The following is a 26,990-nucleotide window of genomic DNA, read 5'->3' as shown; positions in this document are numbered from 1 at the left end:
GTCTCCTCCCGGGATGGACGGCTGAAATTAAATCTCCATACCCAGAAGACACCTTCTCCTCTCCTCTCCTCTCCTCTCCTCTCCTCTCCTCTCCTCTCCTCTCCTCTCCTCTCCTCTTCTCTTCTGCCTGTCTCTCTCTCTCTCCCTCTCTCTCTTTCTCTGATCTGTCCCTCCCTTTGATAGTGGAAAGAGTTTAGTGTCAAGGGCTCAGGCTGTAGGCAGTGTAGCAGCCTCAGATCCCGGATCACAATGATGGCTCTGAGACTACAGATAAATGCATGGCAGATTCCCTGGGTACAGAGCAGTTCTACTGACATTGTCTGTAAGTCTGCTTGTCTGTGGATTGAGTCACATCTCTCTCTCTCTCTCTCTCTCTCTCTCTCTCTCTCTCTCTCTCTCTCTCTCTCTCTCTCTCTCTTGTCTTGTCCTCCACCTCTTATTGGTTCATACTCCATTGTGCGAATGTGTATTGACATTTTCAGTGGGGTGTGTCTTCTGCGGGAAATCAACTGTGACCCTTCACCCTGTGTTTCATTGTTATGCTCAGACTCACTACAGTGTTAACATTTAAGAATTGTGAGAGGTTTGGCTGGTGATTCATCAAGGCTTCCATTTACCTCTTGGACAGAGCGTTTCCATTGTAAGGATGAGGAATGGCATGTGGTGGTTTTGGCATAGCTCCACAAACTGGAGCGGCAGAAGGACTTTTGACGTCATCGGGAAACGTGACCCACTTCTCGGGAGGCGAGAAGCCTCGGGCTGGTTGAACAGATGTGGCACAGATGCGCGTGCGTGCACACACACACACACAGACACGCATACGTGCACCTATACACACACTCCACTCAGCCTTTCTTTTCCGTTAGAATACCCACAAAAACAGAATCAACGGAGCAGGAACTTTAGCCTGGTCTCATTTGGGTTTGTGGTTGTGCACAGGCGTGAACAGACGTGGTCAAAGGCCTGTGAACTGGCAGAAGAGGTAAAGCGAGAGGAAAGGCAGGGCGTTTGTGGGCTATTCGGGCCACATCTGGTGGGTTTCTAAACAGGTCTCAGAAGAGTAGAAAGGAGCCTGGAGCAGCCTCTATGTCTTTCGGCTACAGCGCTCCCGTTACGTAAGGTGGATGTAGGGGAGACGCGGTGGTGTTGGGCCCGAGAGAACCGCCGGTTCCCTTCCACTGGTTTCATCCGCCGGCTCTGTCCCGCCCACCTGCCAGGGGCAACATCCTAGCCTCCCTCCCTGCCATCACTCCAGCGGTTCCAGCCGTTACGTAAAGCCTTCCGTTCGGGTCTGTCAGTTGGACACGGTACAGTCCAATAGGCTCTCTTCATCTCTCTGCTATACGCACTTTCAGCAAAAACGTCACAGTGCCTGTCATAGCGCCTGTACCCGGAGATAGTCGAGCGGTAGAGCCACGTGTTCCCCCACTGGACCGGCACAGAATCCCACCAGAGCTTTCTGTCCTGTGTCTCCTTCACTATACTTTCCTACTGAATAAAGACCTCTCTTCTTTTTTCAACACTGCCACTGCTCTCTTATTATAGTGTCTTATAGTGTTGTCTGTTTATGGGTCTTAATGTGCTACCATCTGAATCCGAATCCAATTCCCCTTGGGAGCTGATAAAATTTCACCTAATCTAATCTCACTCCCTAAACCGAAACCTGAGGATTTGTGGTATAACTTATCTTCTGCGTAATTTGAGGTGATGTGAAAAAAACAGAATTTGCCTTTCACATAACTCTGTTGAGTAAATGATAGCATGGATTTTGTTCACAATGCTGCCAGTAATTCTCCGAGAATCACAGAAAGTAGTGGTGGAGCGGTGTAGCCTGCAACCTGCATGAGGTTTGTGTATAGTTTTCTATGAGCAGCACAGGTTTGACTGATTCTCCATGTAAACATCTGATCTTGGTGCATTTTTCCTGGTATCTTTCTTTGTGATTAGTTGAACCACTTCTGAGTTATCAATCCAGTACGGGATCAGTTAATATATCTTTGGATTGCCTCTACATTGCATATAAGCAGCTCTATCCATAACAGGGTCAGAGCATTTCTCATTTTCAAAAAATTGCGTTGCTGTGCTATCTGCCAAGCCGCAGCTGGCAGTCGGTTCCCAATTTCGAGAAAAACCTGCCAAATAACCTAGATCTATGGAAAAGAGGAACATCAATGTCTATTGATCTCCATCAGAAGCTTGGCTGTTTGCTATTGATATGTTGATATTGGTTGGTTTTTAATCTATCCCTGTTTTGGCAGCCGTCTCCTCTTCATTTGTTATTTTATCCCCCAGGGAAGAGTTAGAGGCTATATCTTTTCAGACAGATGTTGGGTTCGGCTCTTTTCTGTGCGTTTAGAATGCAGACAAAGTCCAGAAAACAAAATGGTGGCTCCTCCAGCGAGGGGCCGCTCGCACCGTCTATGATGAGCTCATTACTTCTGAAATGTCAGTGGTAATGAAGATTGGTCACCTTCAAGAAGCGACTCAATTTACTGTGACTGAGGCCTTTACGTCTCTCGTCACGCCCGGCCCCTGCCTCTTGTATACACTGTAGCTGAGGGCAGCGGGGAGAACACTCCCAATGACATTACATGCTTACAAAGATTACTCCTGCTTCATTTCACGTGTGCCGATATTGTTCCTCGGCAGCAGGAATGCACTTGGATGTCGAGGGAAATACAAACAGACAACCTTCATAAAATACACACGCGCGCACGCAGGAACGCACACACATGCGTGCGCAAACACACACACACCTGTGCGCGGGGGCCGGTTGCTTGTGATGTTACCGCTGATGTAATAAGCGTTCATTCATTTCCAACTTGGCAGAATGTTAAGACTGATTCAGGGGCCGGTAGATGAAAAGGTCAGTGGGCTTGTTTTGAGTGAGTGTAAGATTTCCATCATCACGCCGCACGCTCTGCCAGGCCCGGGCCAAACTACACAAACAGTGTCTCTGAAGCCCCTGACAGCCTGGATCCCGCCATTAAGTCAATAATCTGCCCTGTCCTCCCCTCTCTCCACCCCTCACGACTAACCTGCTGTTGGTTTACGTACTTCCCCTTTTACTTACCCTCGACAAAGCTTGTCCAAACAGCGGCATAACTCTCCTGTGTTTCCCTTCCTCCCACCATGTCGTTTTCCACAATTCTTCCACTCTTTCTCTCTTCAGATCCACCCCTCTTCTCACCCGACACCTTTCATTGTTTCCAGACAGTGGTGAAACATATTGAGGGAAATGTGTGGAACGTTAGAGTCTGTTTGTGTGGAGAAAGAAGACGGGGAGACACACACACACACACACACACACACACACACACAGGAGGAATAGTTCCAGGAAAGTGGCATCTGTGCAGGCCATTAGATGGGGATTCAGTGGACCTGTGCAGGCCTTTTACATATGGTGGTCAGCTGCTGGAAGGGAACTGGAACCAGGGGTCACATTTGAAAGAAAACGCTAGGGGATGTGATGCATGTCGGACACACACACACACACAGAAACACGTAGACACACACACACACACACTCCAAAGTCCTGCATTGCCCTTCACCACTGCCCAGGTAGCGTTGCGCTGGCCAAGTCGTTTATATCCGCAGGCCTTGGCTGCGGGTCAGAGTGGCCAGCTACCCTGTGGGGTGCAAATAAACTCTCACTCTCACACATTTGGAGCCATCCACCCTGCTCAAACACATTCTAACACTTACCTCCTCCTGGGCCTTCCTCGAAGCCCCGTTAGCGCATTTGTATTTCGATATCATAGCTGTCACTTTTAGGATTTTGACCGCCTCTTGGCTAAAACGGGAATCATAACCCTTGAAAATCGCTGTCATTTGTTTCAAGGAAGTCTGTCGATCACGAGTAAGGGTGTGGAGAGAGTGGAGGCCTCTCATCAGTAGCAGCACAATTATTATTACAGGAAAAGTCCACCCTACTGTAATGGCTGCTGTAATGACTCTCCAGAGAGTGCAGGTCTACCCCCTCGACTGGAGAGAGAGAAGAGGAGCGAGTGAGGAAGTGAGGAGCGGAGCGAGGGAGTAAGGGAGTGTTTTGTGAAGGCTTTTTGGAAGTGAGGAGGAGGGCGTCTGTGCAGGCCCTGCAGCTGTGTTTCATTAGTGTGTTTGTGTTGCTGGGTCTGAGTTGACTGGACCAAGTATGGACCCAGTGAGAGGCCAGGCCAGGATAAACTCCCTACTGGGCCAACTGCGCTGCCCCCGTATCTAACTTTGAACTTTTCTTACTGTTTTTATGCCAGTGTGCCAAAGAGAAATTCCTACTGCATTTGTAATGGACAAAACAAAAATGCAATATTCTATTCTATTCTATTCTATTCTATTCTAAAATATGGAGCCAAACCGTTATCAGGCAAGGCGTACTCTGAGAGAGGCAAGGCTGCAGGAGGTTTTATCCCAAGCTTCTCACCTAATGAACCTCCTGTCGTAAAAATGTTACTATACTGTACATTCAGCTGGAGGTTATGAGAAGGATCTGCCACCCATTATTGAGGCTCAGTTTTGTTTAGGTGATCGGTTTTGCGGGCTTTGTCGTGGGTGGTAGATGGTCACGGCAACGGGTGTCATTGTTGCTTTGATTGGAAAACATCCTGGGTGGCAGAGAGTTAGTCACAGTGATATTACAGTGTTTAGCCTAGCTGATGTTTGGAAGGTTCCTCCCTAGGCTGCAGTTAGTCACGGTAATAATATTGTCATCATTTAGGCACAAGGTCATCCCTCCTGGGTGGTAGTTGGTCATGATCTTGATTGAGGACTAATGGGCTGCATGCAACAATATTACAATAATGACAATTCAATTGTTGTGATTGTTATGTATTACTGTTACTGAGAAAACAGAAAGTAATCACATTACAGATACTTTTGAAAAAAATAAATAAAAAATAGGCGATTACCAGTTGTACAGAAATATGTTCAAAGGAAAAAAAGGCATTGTGATTTCATTGTGATTGATTATAGACACAAACAGCATATAACATAACTTGGAATAATGGTCAGTAATAGTTATAGGTAGTATAGCGCCATTTTAACTACTGTCATTAAACCGGAGCAGATGGTCCATTTAACTTCATATGCTACAGATTTTGAAGGCAGAATAATCAGATTCCATTACAGAAGGCGGAGTAAATCAATATGATTCTAATTTTAAGCAGGTAATCTGTAATTTTCAAAGGATAACATTTGAAAGGTAACCCATGCGAGTAAACCCTGGTTCAGACGCGGAGACCCTCCCGCGTGGTAGTGAGTTAGTCATAGTCAGGTAATATTATTAGGAGCAATGTTTTAAAGGAAAACGTAGCTTCTGGGTGGTATGTAGTCGGTCATGGTGATATTACGAGAGGCATGGCCCTCTGGGAGGCTCCTGCTCATGTTGTTTGAAGATGTGTTGTGTCAGAGCACCTGGTCGGAGCCCCAGGCAGCGGATGTGGCTGCGCAGGAGGTTGCATGAGTACGAGACTCATTAAGCTCACTGCCCGGCCAGGTGGACTGCAGCTTGCTTCAACCACACACGCTCACACACACACACATGCACACGGTTACCCACACACACATGGCGTACACACGCTCGCACTCAGATGTATGGATGTAGTTGCTGTGTAGTAGTTAACATGACAAATAGACACATATACCCAGTACAGGGGCAGTGAGAGAGAGAGAGAGAGAGAGAGCGGCTCTTGGGCTCTCAAGCCTCTAATCAGATCAACTCAGATACGGTATCAGTGTAACCAAATCAGTGATGATGCAGAGTATAGTATATCAGGTTTTGGCCAGATCTCAGTCACATTTGTGGCACAGAAGTGACACGGACCACTTGTCCCAAACGCAATAACTGAACTTACGTCATGCACATTAAGGCCAGTTGAAGATACAGATATTGGAGTGTGAAAAGAGAGTGACGCTGGATGTAGCTTACACATGTAACACCTTGTACGAACAGAGAGACACATTTAAAACATTCACTTCTGACTTGAGCCGCCAACGTCCCTCAGCAGCAGCCACATACTGTAGTAATCTGTCTCTTGCTGCCTGCTTGGAGCTAATCCGTCTCACCAGACACTCTTCGCGGGGAAAACAAATGAAGAGTGTCGTTCCAAAATGAGACATCAGTTTGAAAAATTCGACATCTACTCTTACAAAATGAAACTCACAATGGTGATATGATACTGAAGGCTTCTCAAGGCATTTGCGTACAAAATAGTTACACTTTATCAAGATATATGTGTGTGTGTGTGTGTGTGGGTGTGTGCTTTTTTTAAGTTTTGCGCAATGAGTATCAGGTAACATTCTTTTTCTTAAAACCAGAGCTTTCCGAGATATAGCCTGTTGGACTGAAAACAGGTAATTCAACCACAGTTCAAAATAGCGGAGCCAATGTTAGCTTGTTGGAGCTTAGGCCTGGGTTCTGGTGGTCTGCCTGGGCTTACTTAATGGTCTTTGTGGTAGGAATGCATATGGTCTTAGTAATGGAGTCTGGGTCACATGTTTGTCTCCGCACGCTGCCCTCTGATAGGCCAGTGGTTCTTAATTACCACGGTGACTGTTTATCCACGCTGTTTGCTTGGATCCTTATCAGCCCTAACAGTGTTTTAACTCCCAGAGGAGAATGTCTAGCATGAGTGTGTAGGAGATGGCGAGAGGAAGTGTGTGTAGCTGTGTGTGTGTGTGTGTGTGTGTGTGGTGACGCATATCTTTGTACATGTGCGTGTGCATGTTTCATATATTTTGTTAGACATGGGTCAGAGTGTGTGGAATGCAGAACACGCAGATTCTGTTAGTGATATCCCGGTTGCGGTGGCGCTGATGAGGTATAGTGTTTGCGCCGCTCATGGTAAAGACGCGGAGTTGGATCTGTGGTTAGCAGTCACTGAGGGGACACTCGTGTTGAGGTTTGGCGCTGAGATCTTTATGGAGCGCTGAGTATTCAGGTTATTGCCTCTTTACTCAGCGCCAGGCTTATGAAGCAAACTTTTGCTTTGCACGCCTTGCATTCCAAATCGGTGGCCCTAATAAAATGGTGCCGATTTTACTGAAACTTGATTGTAAAATTGTTATGCGTTCATACAGTTACTGAGTGAGTATGTATCTTCAGCCTGCTTTTTCTTGAAGTGAAGGTGCTAGAATGAATAGTTTCCTTGGTAGTGTGTGTATAAACGTGTATATTCATATGTGCATGCCTTTATGTGTGTGTGTGTGTGTGTGTGTGTGTGTGTGTGTGTGCGTGCACGTGCAAGCATGTGTATGTGTGTAACCTGAGCCCTGGCCATCTCCCTGTGTGTGAGTAATGGTCCCTGTTTTATTGGCCCGCTCCTCAACAGACTCTATGAGTAATCACATAATGCCTGCTCTGACGTCAGAGCTGTTTCCATGGTAACACAGTGCGCCCCACTCTAGGGAGGTGCGTTCGTTTTTTTTTGTGTTTTTTTTTTCCCACATCTCGTCCTCTGTGCGCTCACAGCTCAGGCTCCGGATGGAGACACTACTCCTCCAGCTAAAATCACCTCCCACTAATCTATAGTTTCACAATACAATGTGCTGTTATGATTAGAGCGCTGGACTTTGCTCTTTTTTACCTTCCACTTCTTTTTTTTCTCTTTATCTCCATCTCCCTATCTCTCTTTCTCAGCCTCTCCTTCTCTTATTTCACTGCCCCTATTTTACTCATCCTCTGTTTCATCTTACCTCCCAGCCCCTTCTCTTTTATGATTAGCCCCCATTTTGCTCTCTATCCTCTCCCTTCCCCTCTTCTTTCTTCTCTTCTCCAAACTCTGCAATGCCCGACAAACCACCTCTCCTATTTCCACACCAGATGTATTCATTTTTCTCCCTGCCTTTCATGCACTGTTGAATTCCACTGAACGACTGACCTCTCTCCATTCTAGAGGCTCTTCCTCTTTACAGTTTTGCCTTTTCCTTTCTCTTTCGCCGCTTCGGTGAGAGGACAGGCTCAGGCATATTCGGATGAAAGGAAACATACTCCCTCGTGTATCCAGGCCTACGTACGATTCATACAATCCCAGCCATCCCCGGTGTGCTCAGGGACAATAAAGCAAGTTCACATTCAGTTTAGAACAGAATTGAAAAAGAGAAATGTGTGAAAGAAGAATTTCAAAGAGTATATTGGAGAATGATCTAAGATAGGAATCAATTGAGCACTGTCTGTCTATCAATTCTGTAATGGGGTTCAGATTATGTGGGATATATGTGGCCGTTTCATTCAAATAACCATTGAATATATCTTTGACCCACTGTGTTTATCTGTGTAATCACAACTACCCAAAAATATGTTTAAGCAAAATAGGCAAAAAGCCATGAGAGATCCATAGAGTCTGACTTTTTCCCTCTGAAAAGCCTAAAAAGCATCAAAATGTCAATAATCAGGCCAGCCCAGCTCTCTAGCTAGCAGCGGCCCGGTCTGTCTGGCTAGCCAAACAGTTACACAACGAAGCAGCTAATGGCTCTGTGTTATGTCTGTTGTCATTGCTTGGAGAGGCCGGGGCTGAAAGCATTACACCGGCCATTTCCAACCCATTTCCTCTCCCAATTGAAAATGGTCTATCTCTGGTACGGAAAGGGGTATTGCTGTCTCCCAAACAGTGCGCCGGATCTGATCCACCACTGCCACTCTGTCCTGTGGATGCGTCACTCGGTCACTCATCCAGTCAGGAGTGTGATTGGTGGCTGGCAATGGAGACTGACTGACTGGTTGTCTGGATGACGTGTTCGGGTCAGGAGCAGAGCCGCTCTAATGGACTCTGTGTCTCTTGCTAATCAACTAGGCCCGGCTCAGACAGGCGTCCGTCTTCATTTCCCAATCAATTAAACCGCAGTGGAAAACAGGCCGACTGACACAGGTGCATGCGTGTGTGTCTGTGTATGTGTGTGTTTAGTTTCTGTGCATGTGTGTGGGGGTGTGTGTGCGAGAGAAAGAGAGAGAGGCAGACAGACAAGGGAAAGAGGGAGAAACAGGGGTGTGCATGAGTGCAGTTGTTGTGCCGGAAAAGCACACATGCCAGATGATGGCCGTAAAAGTGCTGCCTTACCCTTCACCTCCCAGTCATGGCAGGGTTTCTGGCTGACTTGGCCCGCTGTTTCAGAGGGCCAGGGACAGAGCTATACCCATTATAGCACTCAGCGCGCTGTTGCATGTGACTGGAGTTTTGACCCAAGACCCTGGGCCATTGAGAGCATTATCGAGGCCTAACCCAATGAGCCACAGTCCAGGGCTGTATAGCCGGAGGCAGGGCCCATTCTGCCAACACACACCCCCTCCCTGCCCACAGTTTAGCCTGGCACTGCCCATTCAGCAGAAGCATCGATCCCACTCAAGGGCAAGGATAGGGTGAGGCTAAGAGCCAGGCTGGATTTACACACTACATATGGGATGTTCTAAATATGATTTATTCCAAGAATTTTAGCAGAATTTTTGAAGTGAATCATTCTCATCAGCAATGCTACAGTGTTTGGTATCACACTGCATGAGAGATTGGAATTAAATTTGACACATGGAAAATGCACTGTTTGACTAAAACAATCTCCCTTTGACCTGACAGGCATCATTTAGCTACCGCCTTCCAGTTTTTGACAGCTTATTATTGCCATCGTGATTAGGTCTGGGATGTTGTTGTAATCGTTGACAGTGAATGGGTTGGATGTGGATGCAGGTTGGGTGAGGTCTGTCTGTGGTTTCTTACCCCACTCTCTGGCTTCAAGGTTTTACAGTGTGACACAGGGAAAGACTGCCAGATCTGTGAGCTCTCCATTCATACCCCCCCCCCCCCCCCCCCCCCGCCCCTCCTCTTTATCCCCCCCGGGTTCACTGCACCAGATCCATTTGGTTCAGCCTGGTGCAGCAGTACTAATCAGGTTAGATGGGGAGAACTAATTTGTTTTGGGGTCTGTTTTCCATTAGATTAATGTGCACGGTGTAATAAACACGCAGATTTCTCAGATGGAAAATGATGACCATTTGCCCAAATTTCCATGGATTTTAACTCCAGGGTGGCCGTTTTGTATTTACAGGTCCTACATGGTACAACCTTATCAACTGTGCATTTGTAGCTGTTTATGGCTCAGTTTTATGGTACCTCCCTTTCAGTCTACCTCCCTAATTAATTGAACCACTTCCCATTACACTGGATTATCCTTTCCAATTGGGCATTTTTTGAAGGGGGTGAAAACAATCCTGGCTCATGGTCGTCATTTGTTCAGAGCTGCGGCAGACATTATTTGTTGTACTTTTACATGGTCTAGAAGGTGCAATTATAGCAATTATAGATGAGAAGTCGCACTGGCTTCAGGCTACAGACCCTCTTTGTCACACAAATACAAGGGTTTGAACCTCGGCTGAACATAATCTCTAACACAAGATTAATCTCTCCTTTCATTGGCTGATTAATTATCCTGCCATCGTTACTGATTGGCCAATTAGGAGAATAACAAATGAGGGCCTGGACAGTGTAGTGACGGAGTGAAGTAAGCCACAGCCTCCATTCTGATTCCATGACACTCTCCATCACGCTCTCTCCTCTCCCAGCGATGATTCTTCAGATGGTAGCAAGATGACCCTGCTGCTCTGTGGTGTCTTTGGACCGTGGCGTGGGGAGCAACATGTGAAAGGCAAAGGTCTCTGCAAATTGTTTCTTCAGCTGTGCTGCAGGGTGCACTGTTTAGGATACGCTAAGAAGTTAGAAACCCTTTTAGAGTTGTGTTGTCTTAAACTTTCTCTGTTGTGAGCGTTTTTGTGGTTTTCATCTACAGGATGCAACGTAATAAAAACACCATTTTGTAAAGGAGAAAAATAAGGCCGGTATGTGAGAGAGATGGATGGGCAGTTTGTTTCTCTTCACAGTAACAGCCCGGTGTTGTCTTTGTGTTCATCTTCTGTTGAGAGTAAAAATCATTTTAATTGACAAGGACAATAAATGTACAAGAATTTGTCCTGGTGACATTTGTGCAGAGATTTACTGACAACTCAAAGTTTCACACTACATACTGATACACTTGGCACAACACAATGTCACATACAATGAAAAGGGACAGTGCACTACACACTATGACCAGTAAACTATTCTTATCACTCATACATGTATGTATTTGCAGTTTTTTGGCTGTGGCTAGTAAGTTAGTCTACTCCACCAGCAACTTTGGGTGGTAACCAACCATCAATCGGAAGTCCTATTCTATTCTAGTTGTCTGGTAAAGTAGTGGGTGAATTTTGTGATATATCATCCACTTTGGCCAGTGGACAAAATGTACATACATGACATCACTACACACTGTACCATCGGAAACACACAAATAAATCATTCTTCCTTAGATTACCGATTTATTAGAAAGTTAGAATATGCCAAGTAACTACATGCAAGTGCAGGGAAGAGCAGAATCAAAGGATGAAACCACATGCATTAACATACATACACAACATTGTTAGATCCTTATTTCCACTGTTGTCCTCTATCACACAAGATAGGGAACGACCTAAACAATTCTTACAAGACGAGCAAAAACACGAAACAAAACACACAATTAAAAACTAAAACATAGCCATGAATATTTATCTACTGAGGTTTTTTTTTTTTTTTTCTGTAACCATCTCTTGACAGCAGATTTGAAATTATTTATGAATTCCATGTTTTTAAGTGGAACAGGAAGACTATTTCAGGCAATAGCTGTTCATAAGCACACTGCTGGTTATGAAAACAGATGGCAAACACGAGGTAGTGCTTATTTATTTTATCAGGGAAAGATAAATATAGCAAATACAGGGCTTGTGAATTATTGCTCATTTTTATACTGTATGATCTCTGCTCCCTCTGTTCCTATGTGTCTGAGACAGTATCGGTGAGAACTGAGATTGATGAATGCGTGGAATGCATGCTGACGTCATTAGCTTCAGTCACATGGCTAGGTAAACAGAAGTAGCCGTTTGCCCTGGGTGTGTGGGTGGCACCGGTGGCTCTGATCAAAAGGATCCAGGAGCAAAGTGTTCCTTCGAGTTTTTCTCCGTGTTGTGGAGTGTGAAAAAAAAAGCAACAAAATGCTTTGTGTATTTTTACTAGGATTCCTTCCATGTTTAAACAGCAGCCTAACAAAGTTCTTTAACAATGTTTTCCTAGCTTTTGGTTTGCTTTATGCTGTTCCAGATTCTGTGCGCACATGCATACATGCACACGATCATCCACAGAACACAGAGCCATGCACAAACACAAGCACGCATACACATACATATACTGTACATACACATACTCATACACGGATACGCATATAGACATATATACACACACAAAAGCACCTATATACACACAAATGGATGTATAAATGTAGTTGCTGATACATGCAGGCACTTACTGTGACAAGCAAACATGCATTCACACTCACTCACTCATAGACAAACACACACATACACCATGCAAGCACACACAGATTCACAGTTTGAATTAAATGTGTCTCCATCCCCTAGTGGGCCTGTGAACAAGACATTCTGGGTGGTCCAGTCAGAGAGCTGTTCTCACTTTTCAGCAGAGGCTCTGCTTTAACCGTATATCATGATATACCTTTGCCAAAGTATTAACTGCATGACATGGCGACAACATATTACTGCCACGCTGTCTTTGGTTATTATCACATCATTTATCATTTAGGCCGGAGAGACACAGAGCTTAAAGAGAGTATATTTTGTTTATTGCTTGCTAAGCCTCTTTGAGCCCCAGTGAGTGTGTGACAGAAGAAGATGGCAGTCTGTCACTCACTGAGTCTGCAGCCTATTTCCCCAGAGGACCTCCGGCATCTCCTATATCTCATATTCCCTATTTGCTTTGCTCTAAGCCAGCTTTCCTAGCTATCTATTAGCGCGATGGCCCATTCTTAATGTCTTTGCACATTGCCTCACAGACGGAGGCCCAGCGGAGTGTCAGCGAGGGCCGTACCATGTCTCATGCTCCCCTGTACCTTCCTGGTCCCTGCGGACCCCTTCATTTATTCTACATGGGGAACTGGAGCCCTCTGGGAGTCCCACTGACAAAGCAAGCGTTTTACAAGCTAATGGTAGAAAGCCTGCCCATGGGGCTGACCTGAGCCTCTTCTAGGGGAAACAGCCTCAGCAATGCAAATCCTTCCACCTGCAGAAAGAGGAAGCAAAGATTTATGCCCCCATACAGGTACACATGCTGTTTATTAGAGGCTGGGATTCACACACTTGCACGCACACATACAGACACGTACACATACACACACACACACACACACACACACACACGCAGGCACACACACTTACCGTACATCAACTGCTGTGACATAGATGGTGTTCTGACTGTACGTTTATGTATCTACGTCAGTGATTTATGAAGGGCGTAGGGAGGTGATTTAAAGGCATACGCTTGAGCAGACAGTCCCTATCTGTTTGTTTACTGTAGTCCTGTGGGAATCTTGATGGGATTGTAAATGTTCTGTGTGCAGTTAAAGTAGTGGGGAGATGTGTGTGTGGTCGTCTCTTACAACTCTGATGGGCGCAGACCGTATGGAAGGCCGTGCTGAGTCAGTCCTGTTTATAAAAGATGTAAAACAGAGAGAAATAATGTATGCGTTGGAGGCAGCACACACGCATTAATTCCTATATTGCTTTCATAATATTGCTTTCATTGAATTTGAGCTTTTCAGTTCCTCATTCCTAATTCAGTGCATTAGCTTATAGCGAAGCATAAGCTGGATCCTGCAACGCTCTTGGTGCTGTCAAGCTAGAAAAGTGTAATTTCAAAAAGTATAGTTCCACACCTCATTATTCACCCAAAACTGTGTTTAACACTATTCCAAAGTACAGTGTATTGCTTTAAGACCTCAATTCTCATTCCAAGGTCAGGTCCAAATTGTTCTGTTATTCAACTGTTCATTAACTTTAAAAAGCCTTCTTGACGCAGATCGCCTCCTCCAAAAGAAATATTGCCCGCTGCCCCAGTCAGACTTATGGCTTCATAAAAACATTTTACAGTGGAACTGTAACACCCAGCCCTTTTGTTTGAGACCCACACTACACACTATACTAGCAGAAATCTGTCCATTTTTCATAGCTAAATAAGACCTGTGAGCAGCAAAATGGGGAAATCTGTTTTGTAAAATGTGGCTTAGCCCTTTTTTATCTTCCAACGCTCCCCATCCACTGGCCTTTCATAATGTAATTCATAAATGTTACAGAAAGTCTTTAAGAAGACACATAAATCAATATTACCATTTCCATTTCATAATGAAAGCTCAGCTGGAAAATACCCAAGTGGCTGAAGTAGGCTGAAGGGCTGAATCACCAAGTTGATGGACGATGGGAAAATGCACTCTTTATCTCAATGCTGTCCGTCTTTTATCTGATGAACATGAAACCTAGCCAATAATACATGAAATGGATGTAAGAATTTGTTGTACTCTTGATGTATCTGATTAGCCAATCAACAAGCAGGTGCAGTCGCCTTTGGCTAATGTACTGACCTTTGATTGACTGGCGGTCCAAGCTGAATGTCCCCATAATTCAGAGGAAAAAAAGTTGTCACGCTTAGATTTGTTAAGTGAATTTCAGTGTCATAACCTATTTATTCTGACATAACTCTTTGAAACAAGTGTGTGCTGGCCGGAGACTGCCCAGTATTGTTGACACACTGTAGCCTGTTCGAATCGACTGTGAATTAAACCACACAAAGCCCACTGGCACCTTGCAGACTGAACGGAGCAGAGCCTTGTAAAACAAACAAACAAGTGAGCGCTGTGTTCCCTTCGCAGCTCTCCAGGCCCCAGCAGTAATCCTGACTGGACCATTATACACTAATGGGTTTGGCATGCTGTTTTGAGGTGGGCTGCCAGGTCTGCCCAGCCAGATCCCCCCTTTTTCACCCAGCTGAACGTGCGGGCCTGGGAACCTAACTGCTTGAGCAAGAGTCGGCCAGGGGCTCACAGCAAGGAAAAGGAGTGTGCACAAGAATAATATCACAAAAGATAAACGATGCCTTCTTTTTTTTTATCATGATACCTCACGGATAGGATTCTGAAAAATATTTATAGCATATGCATTTCGGCTTTCAGACCTTGGATCTTGAAGAGATGTTACGCTCTCTAATTGACACATTTCATGCCGCGGTGCTTGATGGAGTTTTTGAGGTCGGTATGTGGGGTACTCCCATCGAGCTTTACTCTGGGCCATGGTGTCCTTGTGGCCTGTGCCATCACCCTGAGAGACTGACAGATCTATCTCTGGTAGAGAGAGGCCTACAGGAGTCGTACGCTGGGCCTCTTTTAGCACGGGCTGAGTCTCCCAGCAAACGTAAAGACGACAAATCCCATTGGTCACACTTCAGAAATTGGAGGAGTCTGAGAAAGGAAAGTGTGAAGAAAACGGGAGGGGTGAACGCACTGTAGCTAGAGTGCAGATGCAGCAGTGGTGTGTGACATATATGCATATCATGCGATCATATCTGTGTATGTGAGTATTTTTGTGTGTGTATATGTGTGTTTTTGTCTTTGTGTATATATGTGTGTGTGTGCGCGCACGCCTGTGCGTGCCTACAAGAGAGAGAATGTGAGAGTTTGAGTGTGCCAAACAGCTTTTAGGTGTGCGTCTGCTAATCTATGCATACACACAAGTGTGTTCCTCATTCCCTCCACACGGCCCCTTCACTTTGGCAGCCCACCTCAACAGTTCCCTCCAGCGATGACGCAAATGACCCACACTGACTGACCCCCATGGTAAAACCTGTAAAACATTAGCCAGCATGAATAAGAATGACTCTCCATACTTTCCCTTCAGCGGGCGGGCAGGTTTTTATACGAGTCGTCCCACAGGACGGCTGCTGTGCTTGGGGTGTAAGACGCAGAGGAAAAGGTGGGGCAACACTTCCATGGTCACCTGGACCAAGATCCAGACAGTTTGGGTCAGAGTTGGTGTCTGCCTGGCTCCTAGCCTTTCCATGCTCCACTCTTACTGTTATGTACTGTACACACACACACCCCCATCAATGCTCAGCACTTCTCTCCAATATCAGTTTTCCTTTACCTTGTGTTCTTATTGCCTTGTATTCGATTAAATCAGGGACAGTTTATGAAGAGATTTTCCACGGAGGATTTTACAGTTTAGTCAGTGAAAATGTAAGAGAGAGAGAGAGGGAGAAATACAGATAGAGAGGAAAAAAATATACACCATGGATAGAAAGAAGATTCACACTCATCCCCTGCTCATAGATTTCCATTCAAATCCTTTAGTAACACCAGCAAATTAGTTGTACGCTGTGTGTGTCTACAGTTGAGAGTGAGATAGGTAGATAGATAGATTATGATGTGGAAGCTCTAGATGTAATTTTCATTTATTTTTGTTCATTATACTTTTCAACATGATTGTACAATAGATCATGCAATCCTCCAGAAAGGACAGATAAGGCTCCAGGAGAAGGCAGCTATATGGTTCTAATCATGAGAATACCTCCACCTGCAGGTGCAATACAAGATTACACCTCATTTCAAAGCCTTAATGAGTAGCAGCGCTGTGGCTGTAACTCGTATGTAAGTGAGAACAAGGATCTTTGATTGGTGCCTTCACGCTGTCCTTATGGTTTGGCCGCTGTCATTTCTGAAGCCTTCAGATACTGAGACTAGTAAGTGGGATCTGACCTACATTTTGACAGCTGAAGTGAATATGAGTGGAAGGATGCCTGGATGAAGCACTGTAAACGTCAGGATATCTTTGACAGAGAACAATGATAAAAGAACAAAGGAGGAATAAGTAAGCAAAATATTCTGAGACCTCAGGGCAGTGGGTGCGTGTTTGGGTGTGTGTGTGTGTGTGTGTGTGTGTGTGTTTGTGCAAGTAGGCATATGTGTGAATTACTGACTGTGTAGACCATAAGCGAGAACATGGTGAGTTTAATTGGACGGAGAGATGGCGAGTTCCCAGCCCTCCAACACGGCCTTAATTAGCCCAACTATACTGTAACATCAGCACAACATTCACACCAACAGCGTACTTTCTCTCTCTCTCTCTCTCTCTCTCTCTCTCTCTCTTTCTCCCTCACTCTCTCTCCCCCTCCCCCCCCTCCCCAAACAGGAGATCTCTAGTGTCCTCAACAGACACTGAAGTTTGAGCTTTCCAATCTATTTGTCCCTCCTCCTCACCCAGTAAATCCAGTGCGCTAACTAGCTAGCAGGGTTACTGAAGATCCAAGTAGACACACATCAACTCCTCTGATATGAAGCCACTAATGAGGAACAAAATGGGATGCAGGCTGAGTGGGAGAGCTGGAGAGAGAGGGAGGCAGAGGGGAATGAAGGCCTGATCATGAATGAGTGATTAAGAAACATTGCTAGCAGTAATCTTGCACTGAGCTATATTAGGACAAGGCAGTTTCCGGTCTCCTTGTCACACAGATTTAGAAGAGTGCGCTGTAGTAATGTGGAGTTACTTGAGGACAGAGGGCCGGACTCACCGAGAGGCTTCAGGTTGAACGCTGTGAAAGTGGAACAGGGGGACTCGACTATGGGTGCTGCAGCTCACACCGAGTCACACCCACAGGGAAGTGGTTCTCGACTGGTTATTGGCGAAGGCCGGTTAAACAAGTAAGCATATTCCAGTAGTTTGTTTGTGCTTTGACACCATGGTGTTTACCCAGCACCTCAGAGGCAGGGCAGCTCGCTGTGGGCTGTGGCTCAGAGCCATGGTGGTGGATAGGGCATGGCTGCCCATTGGCATCCACACTGCTGCCCTCTTAACACTCTGGGTGAGAGGAAGACTGGGGGTTAGCTTGGCTGGCACTATGTGAGTCATGAGTGTGCAGCTCATTTACAGAGGGCTGTTGGCCTGCGTTTTTGCTGGCTGCTTCCTTGTGTTTTGCAAAGAATCTGACATTTCCCTCTCATCTGCTTAGTAATATCCCTCGCATTGTTGAAAGTGGAAAAGCTTTTCTGTTTGGTTGATGCCTATGTCCCATATGTCCCATCGAGCTAGACAGTAAAAAACAGCCTACAGACAAGAGACTCTCTGCTCCAAGACGCTAGCTAAAATCCTCGCGTGCCTGTGGCGGGGAGCACTTCCTAAGTGGCCCTGAGATCACATAGATCCTGCTGGCACCTCCAGATCAGCTCCCTTGCATCCTGGAGCAGGAAGACCCCCCATCCCTGGTCCACAGGGCCCCAGCAGCTGCAGATGATCCTGGTGTTGCTCGTTTCCAATTGATTCTGCAGAAAGTTTCCTTTACCTGGTCACACCTTCCATTGACACACAGCTGAACTTTGAACTAACGTCTTTTGTTTCTTGAGAATACCACTTTGGATCATAAAAGTACAGTAAATCTCCAGAATGTGTTCACAATGGAGCCAGAGTCCCATAAAAATGCCTTAGACCTTATTGAGTGTGTCATGTTACTCTGGTAGCTAGCGCCATGATTGAAAGACATACTTCCATTCTCAAAGACACAAAACATTTTTTTCTCCCAAGGACTGGTTTCAGTCCCCTATAAATCAAGACTATTGCTCTAAGTGATGGAAAGGCACTGCTAGACCTGGCTTATTTTGAATTATGGGGCCGCATAATGAATCTAGCAGAGGGTGAAACAAAGGGCATAACTTCTGCTAAGTTGTTATTTCTCCCAGTAGGTGCACTGGAGCTTTAGGACAAAAACAAATCCATTTGGAAATTTTACTGCTTCGGCTGTCTTACGCTGCCTGGAGGGTGTCCATGAAAAACCGTGAGATATCTAAGAAATCATTCATGTGTGGTTTTACCTCTTCAGACATAATATAGGCAGTGGGATGTCAGATGTTTTAAGTATAAGCTTAGACTGCTCTCTTACATCCTCCTCAAGCAATACAAGATAACAAGCCTGGAATAATAAGACTTCTCTGTTGTTGTTGTTGCTTTGTCTCTTTTTTTTCTTTTTATGTGGGATATGTGTAACAAGCTTGCTGCAGAAACTGCAGAAACAAAGAAATACAATACAGAAAAAAACTATATTTTTTTCTGTATTGTTGTATTTCTTTGTTTCTGCAGTGAAATATATTTTTTGGTTTCTGTGAGGATATTGTCTGGTTCAGCTAATTTTTATGACTTTCTTGATTGTGATTGATGTTTTGTTTTTGTTTCTGAGACATTGATGACGTTTGTGTTAATGCCACATTGTTTTTGCAACACCGGTGATTAAAATTTGAGAACACCAAACTTTTTTCTTGTGCAACATTGATGATTGTTTTTTACTGATGTTTTTTGCATCTGGTGAAAAATGTTACAGAACAGTGGCACCAAATAACTGCACACAGACACAGACTGCTTCCATTGTTTGGTTTGGTAAGTGAGTAACACAACACCCACATACGTTTGTTGATCAAACTTTCGAGCCAATCTCAGAGGAAATGAGCTCCACTGTGGCCTATAAAGTCACTGTGTGGAAGAGGCTATCTGCTCCACTTGAATGTTATGCTCTGCTTTGATTTTGTGTGGGTTTTTTGTTTTGGCACTTCAAAGGGCGCATGTAGAATTCTGCGTGGTCTGGGTCTGCCTCTCCGAGCGAGGAGATGAAAGGTTGGGTTACGTAAGAGCGTAAGACCGAAAGGCTGTTTATGTGTGTGCGCCTGGAGAGCCTCACTGATACTAGGACCTTCTAATGGAGCGGGACTCGGCCGCGACCATGGAGGAGCCCGCTGCCAGCTCCTATACTGTAAAAGCAAAGCCCTGTCATCAGAGCAGTAAAAGAATAAGACAAACAGTTCACTGGCTGGCTGATGCTATCATTCACAGTAATTTACATCTCATACATCAACCTTTTACACAGCTGAGTGCTTGTTGACTTTCTTTTCCAACGGGCAGCAAGTATGGTCATTTTAATGCATGAGAAGGTACATGCTTGATGGAGCTTTAAAGTGACTCACAGACATTAGCATGCTGACGATTAGAGTACCCAGGCTCTTTAAGCTGCAGTGTACAGTCTAGAACAGTAATTCTCAACCTTTTTCATATCAAGGGCCCCAAATGTAGTCCACATTAGGGCCACGGATCCCCATTTGACGAGATTTTGTCTCTCGGACCCAAATCCGAGAATATTTTTATTGCTAGATATGATTTTGTCCAGAATTCCATAGCTATCTGTATTGTAGGTAGAGAGATAACAGTGAAATAGTCATTCTTCTACATTCTCCAGTTGTGTTAACGTCTTGTAAAGGAAATAATGCTGAAGTTTAAAAATGTTTCATTTTCTGGGGACACCCTGAAACCACTTCAAGGACCCCTGGTGGTCCCCGGACCGCACGTTGAGAACCACTGGTCTAAAAATGGACAAGAGGATGAAAGAGCAAAAAAAAAAAATTGAATCATCCTGACCCAACCTCAGCTGATTTAAATGTCAAACCAATCACTGGAAAAACAGTTACATTTATGTGAGTGACTGTGCATTCCCTAGCTTGTGATTGTTGTGATGGCGGTCTTGTTTGTTTGTTTGTTTACTGTCCGGCTCACCAAACTTTGCGTAGTTCAACCCATTGCTGCCACAGCCTTGACCAAAGGATGACGTTCAGTCGTGGCACAGAGCGGCCAGCGAGCCGACGCTGATGCTCCGCAGCTGATTACACTAAACTGACCTTACGATAAGGCAACAGGAACGGGAAGTCCACTATTGTGTTTGTTTAGAACTCAGCAGCACTGTGGGAAAACGCTCCACAAAACGGCACTGCTGTCCAGCCAGCCCCGTCGTCCCGGCTACTACAACCCGCTGTTTCCCCAGTGTTTCCACCCGCGGCATGACACAACTCAACGACCTCCCCCGACACAGTAAATTACACCTGAATTATCAATATGGCTCTTATACTGAGCTCCCTGCCTCAGTGTGTGCAGCTGCAATTTGTCACAGCGACATGCTAGGTTGGGTCAGGGCTTCTCAGCGCCGGGGCAGAAAGCCCTAATAGAGGCAAGGGGTTTTATGTTTACTTGGCGCTCCTGCAACGTGTTCACCAAAGCAGACAGCACATGATTGGTGACAGCGCTGAACTGAAGCGTTGGGTGACTCCCAGCGGCTTTACGAGGCCTGTGGGAGGACACAGTGGCTGGTAATTAGACAGCATAAAAGTCCTCAGCCTCCACCAGCCCATTAGGCAGTGAATAGGAACTAAAGTAAACCAAACCTGACTGTGAAATTGAATTAGAAGGCTGTGCTTAATGGAAAGTGAAAAACAGACAAACCCTCCAGCGTTTAGGAGCATCTCCGTCTCCCCACCTCCTCGACTCCCTTTGTCGCCACTCCTGCTCCTCCTCTTTTCCGCTATAGGACAGTATATCTCCATTATGGTTTCACCGTCGTGAGGAGGCAAGGCTGTTGTAAGATGCTAACAGGAACAGCATGCACTGTGGTTTGAATATGGTCTCTCTCTCTCTGTTTTTCCACAGATGCTCCCCCACTCAGAATGGGACCACAAGAGAGGCTCCCGAGGATCACAGGTTAGCGTTGTCCACAGGAAAGACACAGACCAACTGATAATAACAATAATGATAAACAGATGAATTTAAACTGCAAAACAAACAAGCACACACACATAGAAACACAAAGGAATTAACTACTGTGCTGTGTCACTGAACTCTATGTCACTCGCCTACACACACCTTATAAACGAAGCAAATAGCAACAGTTCTACCACTAATAGGCCACTTCACCCACTCATTTCAGCCATGGTTAAACGGCATGTTCAGAGTTGTCACTTCCCACCGGAGTCTTTGTTGTACTAAAGGACGCAGGTCTGTGATTTGCCTGTAAGCCATTGCGAAAGCCAGTAAGGCCAGGGAATTGAAACTAGAAGAATTTGCAGGCGCAGGCGACACAGGTAAGGGCTTATAGAGGGCAGACACACATGGTCACATCCTTGAGATTACCTTACCCATCTTTTTTGTGTGTGTGTGTGTGCATGTTGGGGATTTGATGTATCGAGCTGCTATAGAACCACAGGGCAGGACTCCGGAGCACATGAAGAACAAACAAAGCCCCCCGGCGTTAACATGACCATATGTGTGTTATCTGTACTGCATGTTCCCCTATCAGAAGGATATCCTCCTCAAAGTGAATAGATGGCGCGTCTGTGCTGACAATGTGTGCTCGGGTAGCAATACAGGCTGCAAAGTTGCGGTTGGGGGAAAATTAGGGGATTTTACATGAATAGCAATCATAACTGTACAGTGCAGGATATGGCTGGAAATGAAATTACACACTGTAGAATTTCCTAGAGATACCAAGAACCATAATAGTGTTATAGTATATTATTTCCTTGCAGTACTATCCTGCTGCACCGATAGCTGAGAAGTTTGAAATAGCGTACCCTTCTGACATATTGTCCAAGGCTCATATCAATTTGTTATGAGGGGTTACCAGGCAAACACATTGTTTTTGATTGATGCATTCCCTAAGCTGCCATTTACACTCAGCGGCCAGTTCAGTCGTTTTTTATTTGGATAGGTAGCATGGGTTCGTCAGTGGAATCTTGTAAAAGTCCAGAGACTGACAAGACGTGTAAGAAGCCGAGGCTTGTGTTGGCATCGCTTTCCATCTCGTGGCTATTTTCCTTTGGCTCTCCTTTCTTGGAGCATGTTGTTGGTCGGAGAGGCTGGTAGCGCTTCACTACGCCATAGTAGCTCATAGCGTGTGTAAATCACACACTCCGCTCTTTAGCTGGTGACCAGAGGGGGGGTTGATTGATTTCTACTGTGTCATATTTGCCAACATGCACACATTAGCAGCCTAATTTTCCAAACCGCATCTTTTTTTCCCCCGAAGCTTGCGGTGGATGTTTTAGCTTAGGAATCGACAGTGAAGTTATGTATGGAAAGAGCTCTTCAAATATTTGTATTCGACTTGAAAACACATTGGTTTTGGAACATTACCCAGGGAGATTATCGGAGAAAAGGGTGCTTGTAGGCCCAGATCTTGTGACTGTTATCCTAAATTACAGAAAGGCTGGAAGAGTGTTCTATGAGGCAGACAAGCCATGACACGGCAGTCATGTTGAGGAGTTGTCAAAATCGTTGTGCGCACTTCAAACACTTGAGATCAGCGTTTCTTAAATTGCGGGTTTGGGAGTTTAAAAAGGTCACAGGCCTTTTTCTGGTTGGTCCCTTCATGACAAGTATGTTTCCATTAAATTGAGTCCTGTGGCAAGACTAAATATTGCAAATGCTAGTCCTGGGCTGAATATGTTTAACTACCTTTGCTTTAGATCATGTCATCTGCCTGGGAAATAATTGGATCTGTCACAAACCATACAGCTGCATTAGCAGTTTTGGAGCTCCTACATTTTATGACTTGCAACAGTGAAACGCTCCTGGGCTGTCGCTCTGTCCCTGAGAGGAATTGAGGAACGGAACGAAATTCAAATTTTGTTTTATTTATAATACGCCTATTTGGTTTCGCAACATTTTATAAAGAAGTGGCTGTAACCGCTGCTGTACTGATGATGGATATATGTTTAACCACTTGTATCATATCGTAAATCAGCGCTCACTCATCACCCAGCATAAGCCATCTGTTTTGTCTCATGTATCTCTCTCTGCCTGTCATTTTCTCTGCAGCTCTCGTTTCTCTCTCTATCCTTCATCCTCCCCTCTCCCTTTGCTTCTGTCTTTCTGTCTGTCTGTCTGTCTGTCTGTCTATCTATCTATCTATCTATCTATCTGTCTATGTATCTATCTGTCTTGCTACCTCTCCCTTTCTGTCTCTCCGTCTTCGGCCGGCTCCTCGGCTGGAATCAGACACCCTGAACACGGGGAAGGGAAAAACAAGCCTCTCCTTGGAGACGGGATGGCTGCATGTTAGGGGTCAATTGGACTGACCTTTCCCAGTAAATCTTTAATGAGGCAGTTATTCTTTTGTTTTGTTTTGATTTTTCCCCCTTTTAATAAAATATGGAATAGCGTGTAATTGTATCCTGGCTGCAGCCGAGGGTCTGGCTCAACACTGACCGCCTCAGACTTAGCTGACAGAGGGGATGTGAGGAGGGGGGGGGGGGGTCGGTTTGGGATGTTGGGAAGTGGGAAGTGCAGGGCTGGGTGTAGTTTTGGCTGTAGGAGTTGAGGCAGGGAGAGAGGAGTGTCTCAGCGGAGTTTTGTGTTACCATGTTCGGCCGTGATTCACACTGTATCACTGCTGTGTTTTTCTAAGCAGAGAACACCACCATCTCCCAGGCTCCTCTTCAGCTAATCCATCTAGACAGATACAATCAGGGCCATTACACTAACTGCACTGCCGCTGAAATAGAAAACCACACGGTAATGATTTTTCAAACATGCTGAGAGTTTTGTGTAAATGAAATCACCCGTAGGAAAACAATGGATGTCTTTAAGTATTTTTTTTATGTATTTCCATGACCTCTTGCTCAGCACATTCCTGCATTTGTCAAAGAGGGTGTGTGTATGTGCAAACTCACACATGACAACATATATGTGTGTGTGTGTGTGTGTGTGCACGTGTGTCATTAAGAGTGGGAGTTGCTTACATGAGGTTTTATTGAGCCGTGTTTGCTCAGAGGATCAAATATCTTTCTCCAATCGGCCCTTGAGGGATTTGTCCAGTCTCTGGACACAGCATTTAACTCTCCTCTGTGGTACATTATGTTCTCACTATTGCACAATTTTAGGAAGCCCACATATCACTGGTGTTTTACTTGGGGCTTAGAGGATTGTGTGTTTAGATGAAGGAGCTGAGAGGTTAAAAGTGCATGACGTGGACCATCTCAGAAATTACAAATATGTGACCTCTCCGTCGTTGTGTTCCATTAATTATCATCATGAGACAGAAGGATCAGCATTTTGTCTTTTGCAACAAATACCGTACATCTGTCTTCAGCTGAATTATTGGCAAATAAACATGTGGATGTAGCAGTAAGACCAACAATCATATTTCCATTACTCAGTGTTGTTGCAACAGGAGATGCTGTGGTTTGTAGTGAATGATTCACATGAGAATTGTGCACTCACACACATACACACACATCCACGCATACATACAAACACACACTTGGATACACACACTTGGATGCACGTGCGCATACCAGTATTCGCAAATAGTTGTCAATGTTGTTTTTTTACTTGGAGTGTGGGTGTGATTTAGTTCAATTCATATAGTGTCAAATTGTTCATCACAGAAAAGCATTCTAAATTGACTTTTAAAATAGTCTAAACTTTCTAGTCCAAACCCCATTCATCTGGTACGCCATTCAGATAAAACCAACACTAAGAATTATTTGCAAATACTATTTACAGCAACTAGAGCCATAGACACAGTTCACTAGGGCCTCAAGTACAGAGAAGCTGTGTGGACAAATAACTTTTCACTCTTCAGGAATGATTGCTGGAGTGTTTTGACTGGCCCTCAGCGTGGTTTACATTAACTGTTGCTCGGGTGTTAATCTATGGTGTGTCTATTGACATACTGTTCCAAACTCTGTTCACAGGGGCTATTAAGACCATTGATCACGTACACTGTTGTTATTCATTGTGAGATGTCATAACAGGATGTTCATGCATGGTTTAGCATACGTCATGGCTTGTGAGAGGGGTCACAAAAACAGCGCGTTGACGGTTGTAGGCAGTAATATTTTTATCATATGTACGTTAACATGAGAAGCAGGCCTGGCCACTGGTTTCAATCCCTGTCTGGGTGATGAAAGTGAATGAGTAATGCTCTACTCTCCCTCAACAGCTACTGTTAATGTGCCCTCGAGCAAGACACTTAACCCCCCAGAGTTCAACTTAGAATGTATATTTAACGACTCTAAAATTCCAGTGTATAAACTGGCCCGTGTTGCATATTGTATTCATGAGACCTCATAACTAACTGATGGAAGCTTTCCTATAAATGTATCCAGCATTTGTAACACCAAATGTAACATGGAAAAAAACAAAGCAAAACAAAAGCCAGAGTGGAAATTCAGTAGGCTGGTAAGACTTTCCATTCATCCATCTTGCCAATATATTACAGTAATCGAACTTAATGAGGGATTGTCAGCTTGCCACTTTGCCAACATGCAGGCTAGGTGCTGCCGGCTCTTCGTGGGCATCAGCTGTGTGTTTGGTGCCTTTAAAAATGAGTCAGCTCGGTCCACCTTACTTGGAAACAGTACAAGATTGATTAATCATTTTCAACCCAGGGAAACTATTGTTTCCACTATCAAAGAAACAATATTTTAACAACCTTTTAATTTTTGCTTTGCACTCCACACACCTCTCTGAAAAAAAGAGCATGCTTAGTGAAAGGTTAAAAAAATAGAAATCACTAAACATACTGCATGCTGTATATCACATCACTGGCAGGATGAAATACACTGACTTTAATCATGGAAGGCAATGTGCTTTACAAACACTGAAGATGTGTCTAAGTCCACCTTGGTCCTTTCAGAAAGATCATTGAGCCATAATTGAAGAGAACTCTGAAGCAGTCCATCATAACATCTGTCCAAATACTCTTTTCTGTAATAGTGCTCCTTCCCAGACAGGGGTCATTCTGTGGGGCACATATGAGATCTCCCCTGTCAGACATCTCAGAGAGAGGCCTGCTGCTGCAGAAGTGGCTGTGGCAGATGAATGAAACTGATCATCTAACCTGGCAGGAATTGCTTATATAACCTTAGGATATTATGTAACTTAGTCACAATTTGATATTTTACAGGATGTCCACTGATGATGCTTCAGTTTTAGGTTGCAGATTGTTGGAAGATAAGGGGAATGTGAACATCATAGTGTGTCTGCCAGAGGACCCCAGCCAAAACACACGCTTTTGATGGACACACAGCAGTTTAAGCCAAGGATGACCAAGACTTAAGCGTTCTTTATCTTGCCCTCCAGTCAGATTTGTTTAATAGTTAAAAGCTCTAACATCTGATCCAACAAACATTCCATAGATAGGTCCAGAGAGAGGATTTTGAAAAGTAGATACTGAATAATTATGTAGCCATATCTTTAGTTATGGTGCACAGATAACGCAGCGAGATAACAGCTG

General features: G+C 44.8%; 1 protein-coding gene across 1 annotated transcript in view; it reads left to right on the top strand.

The window, feature by feature from the left end:
- LOC139910274 (cGMP-inhibited 3',5'-cyclic phosphodiesterase 3A-like) overlaps positions 1 to 26,990 on the top strand; it is a 61,653-nt gene that overhangs the window by 9,879 nt on the left and 24,784 nt on the right. Inside the window, exon 2 of the mRNA XM_071897527.2 lies at positions 21,401 to 21,451. Coding sequence (XP_071753628.1) covers positions 21,401 to 21,451 — 51 coding nt within the window. The remainder of the gene's footprint in view (positions 1 to 21,400; positions 21,452 to 26,990) is intronic.

The sequence above is a fragment of the Centroberyx gerrardi genome, chromosome 4 (genome assembly GCF_048128805.1).
Source record: "Centroberyx gerrardi isolate f3 chromosome 4, fCenGer3.hap1.cur.20231027, whole genome shotgun sequence".
Lineage (NCBI taxonomy): Eukaryota > Metazoa > Chordata > Actinopteri > Beryciformes > Berycidae > Centroberyx > Centroberyx gerrardi.
Note: the sequence above shows the minus strand (reverse complement) of the source record. Positions and strands in the feature narration are given on the sequence as shown.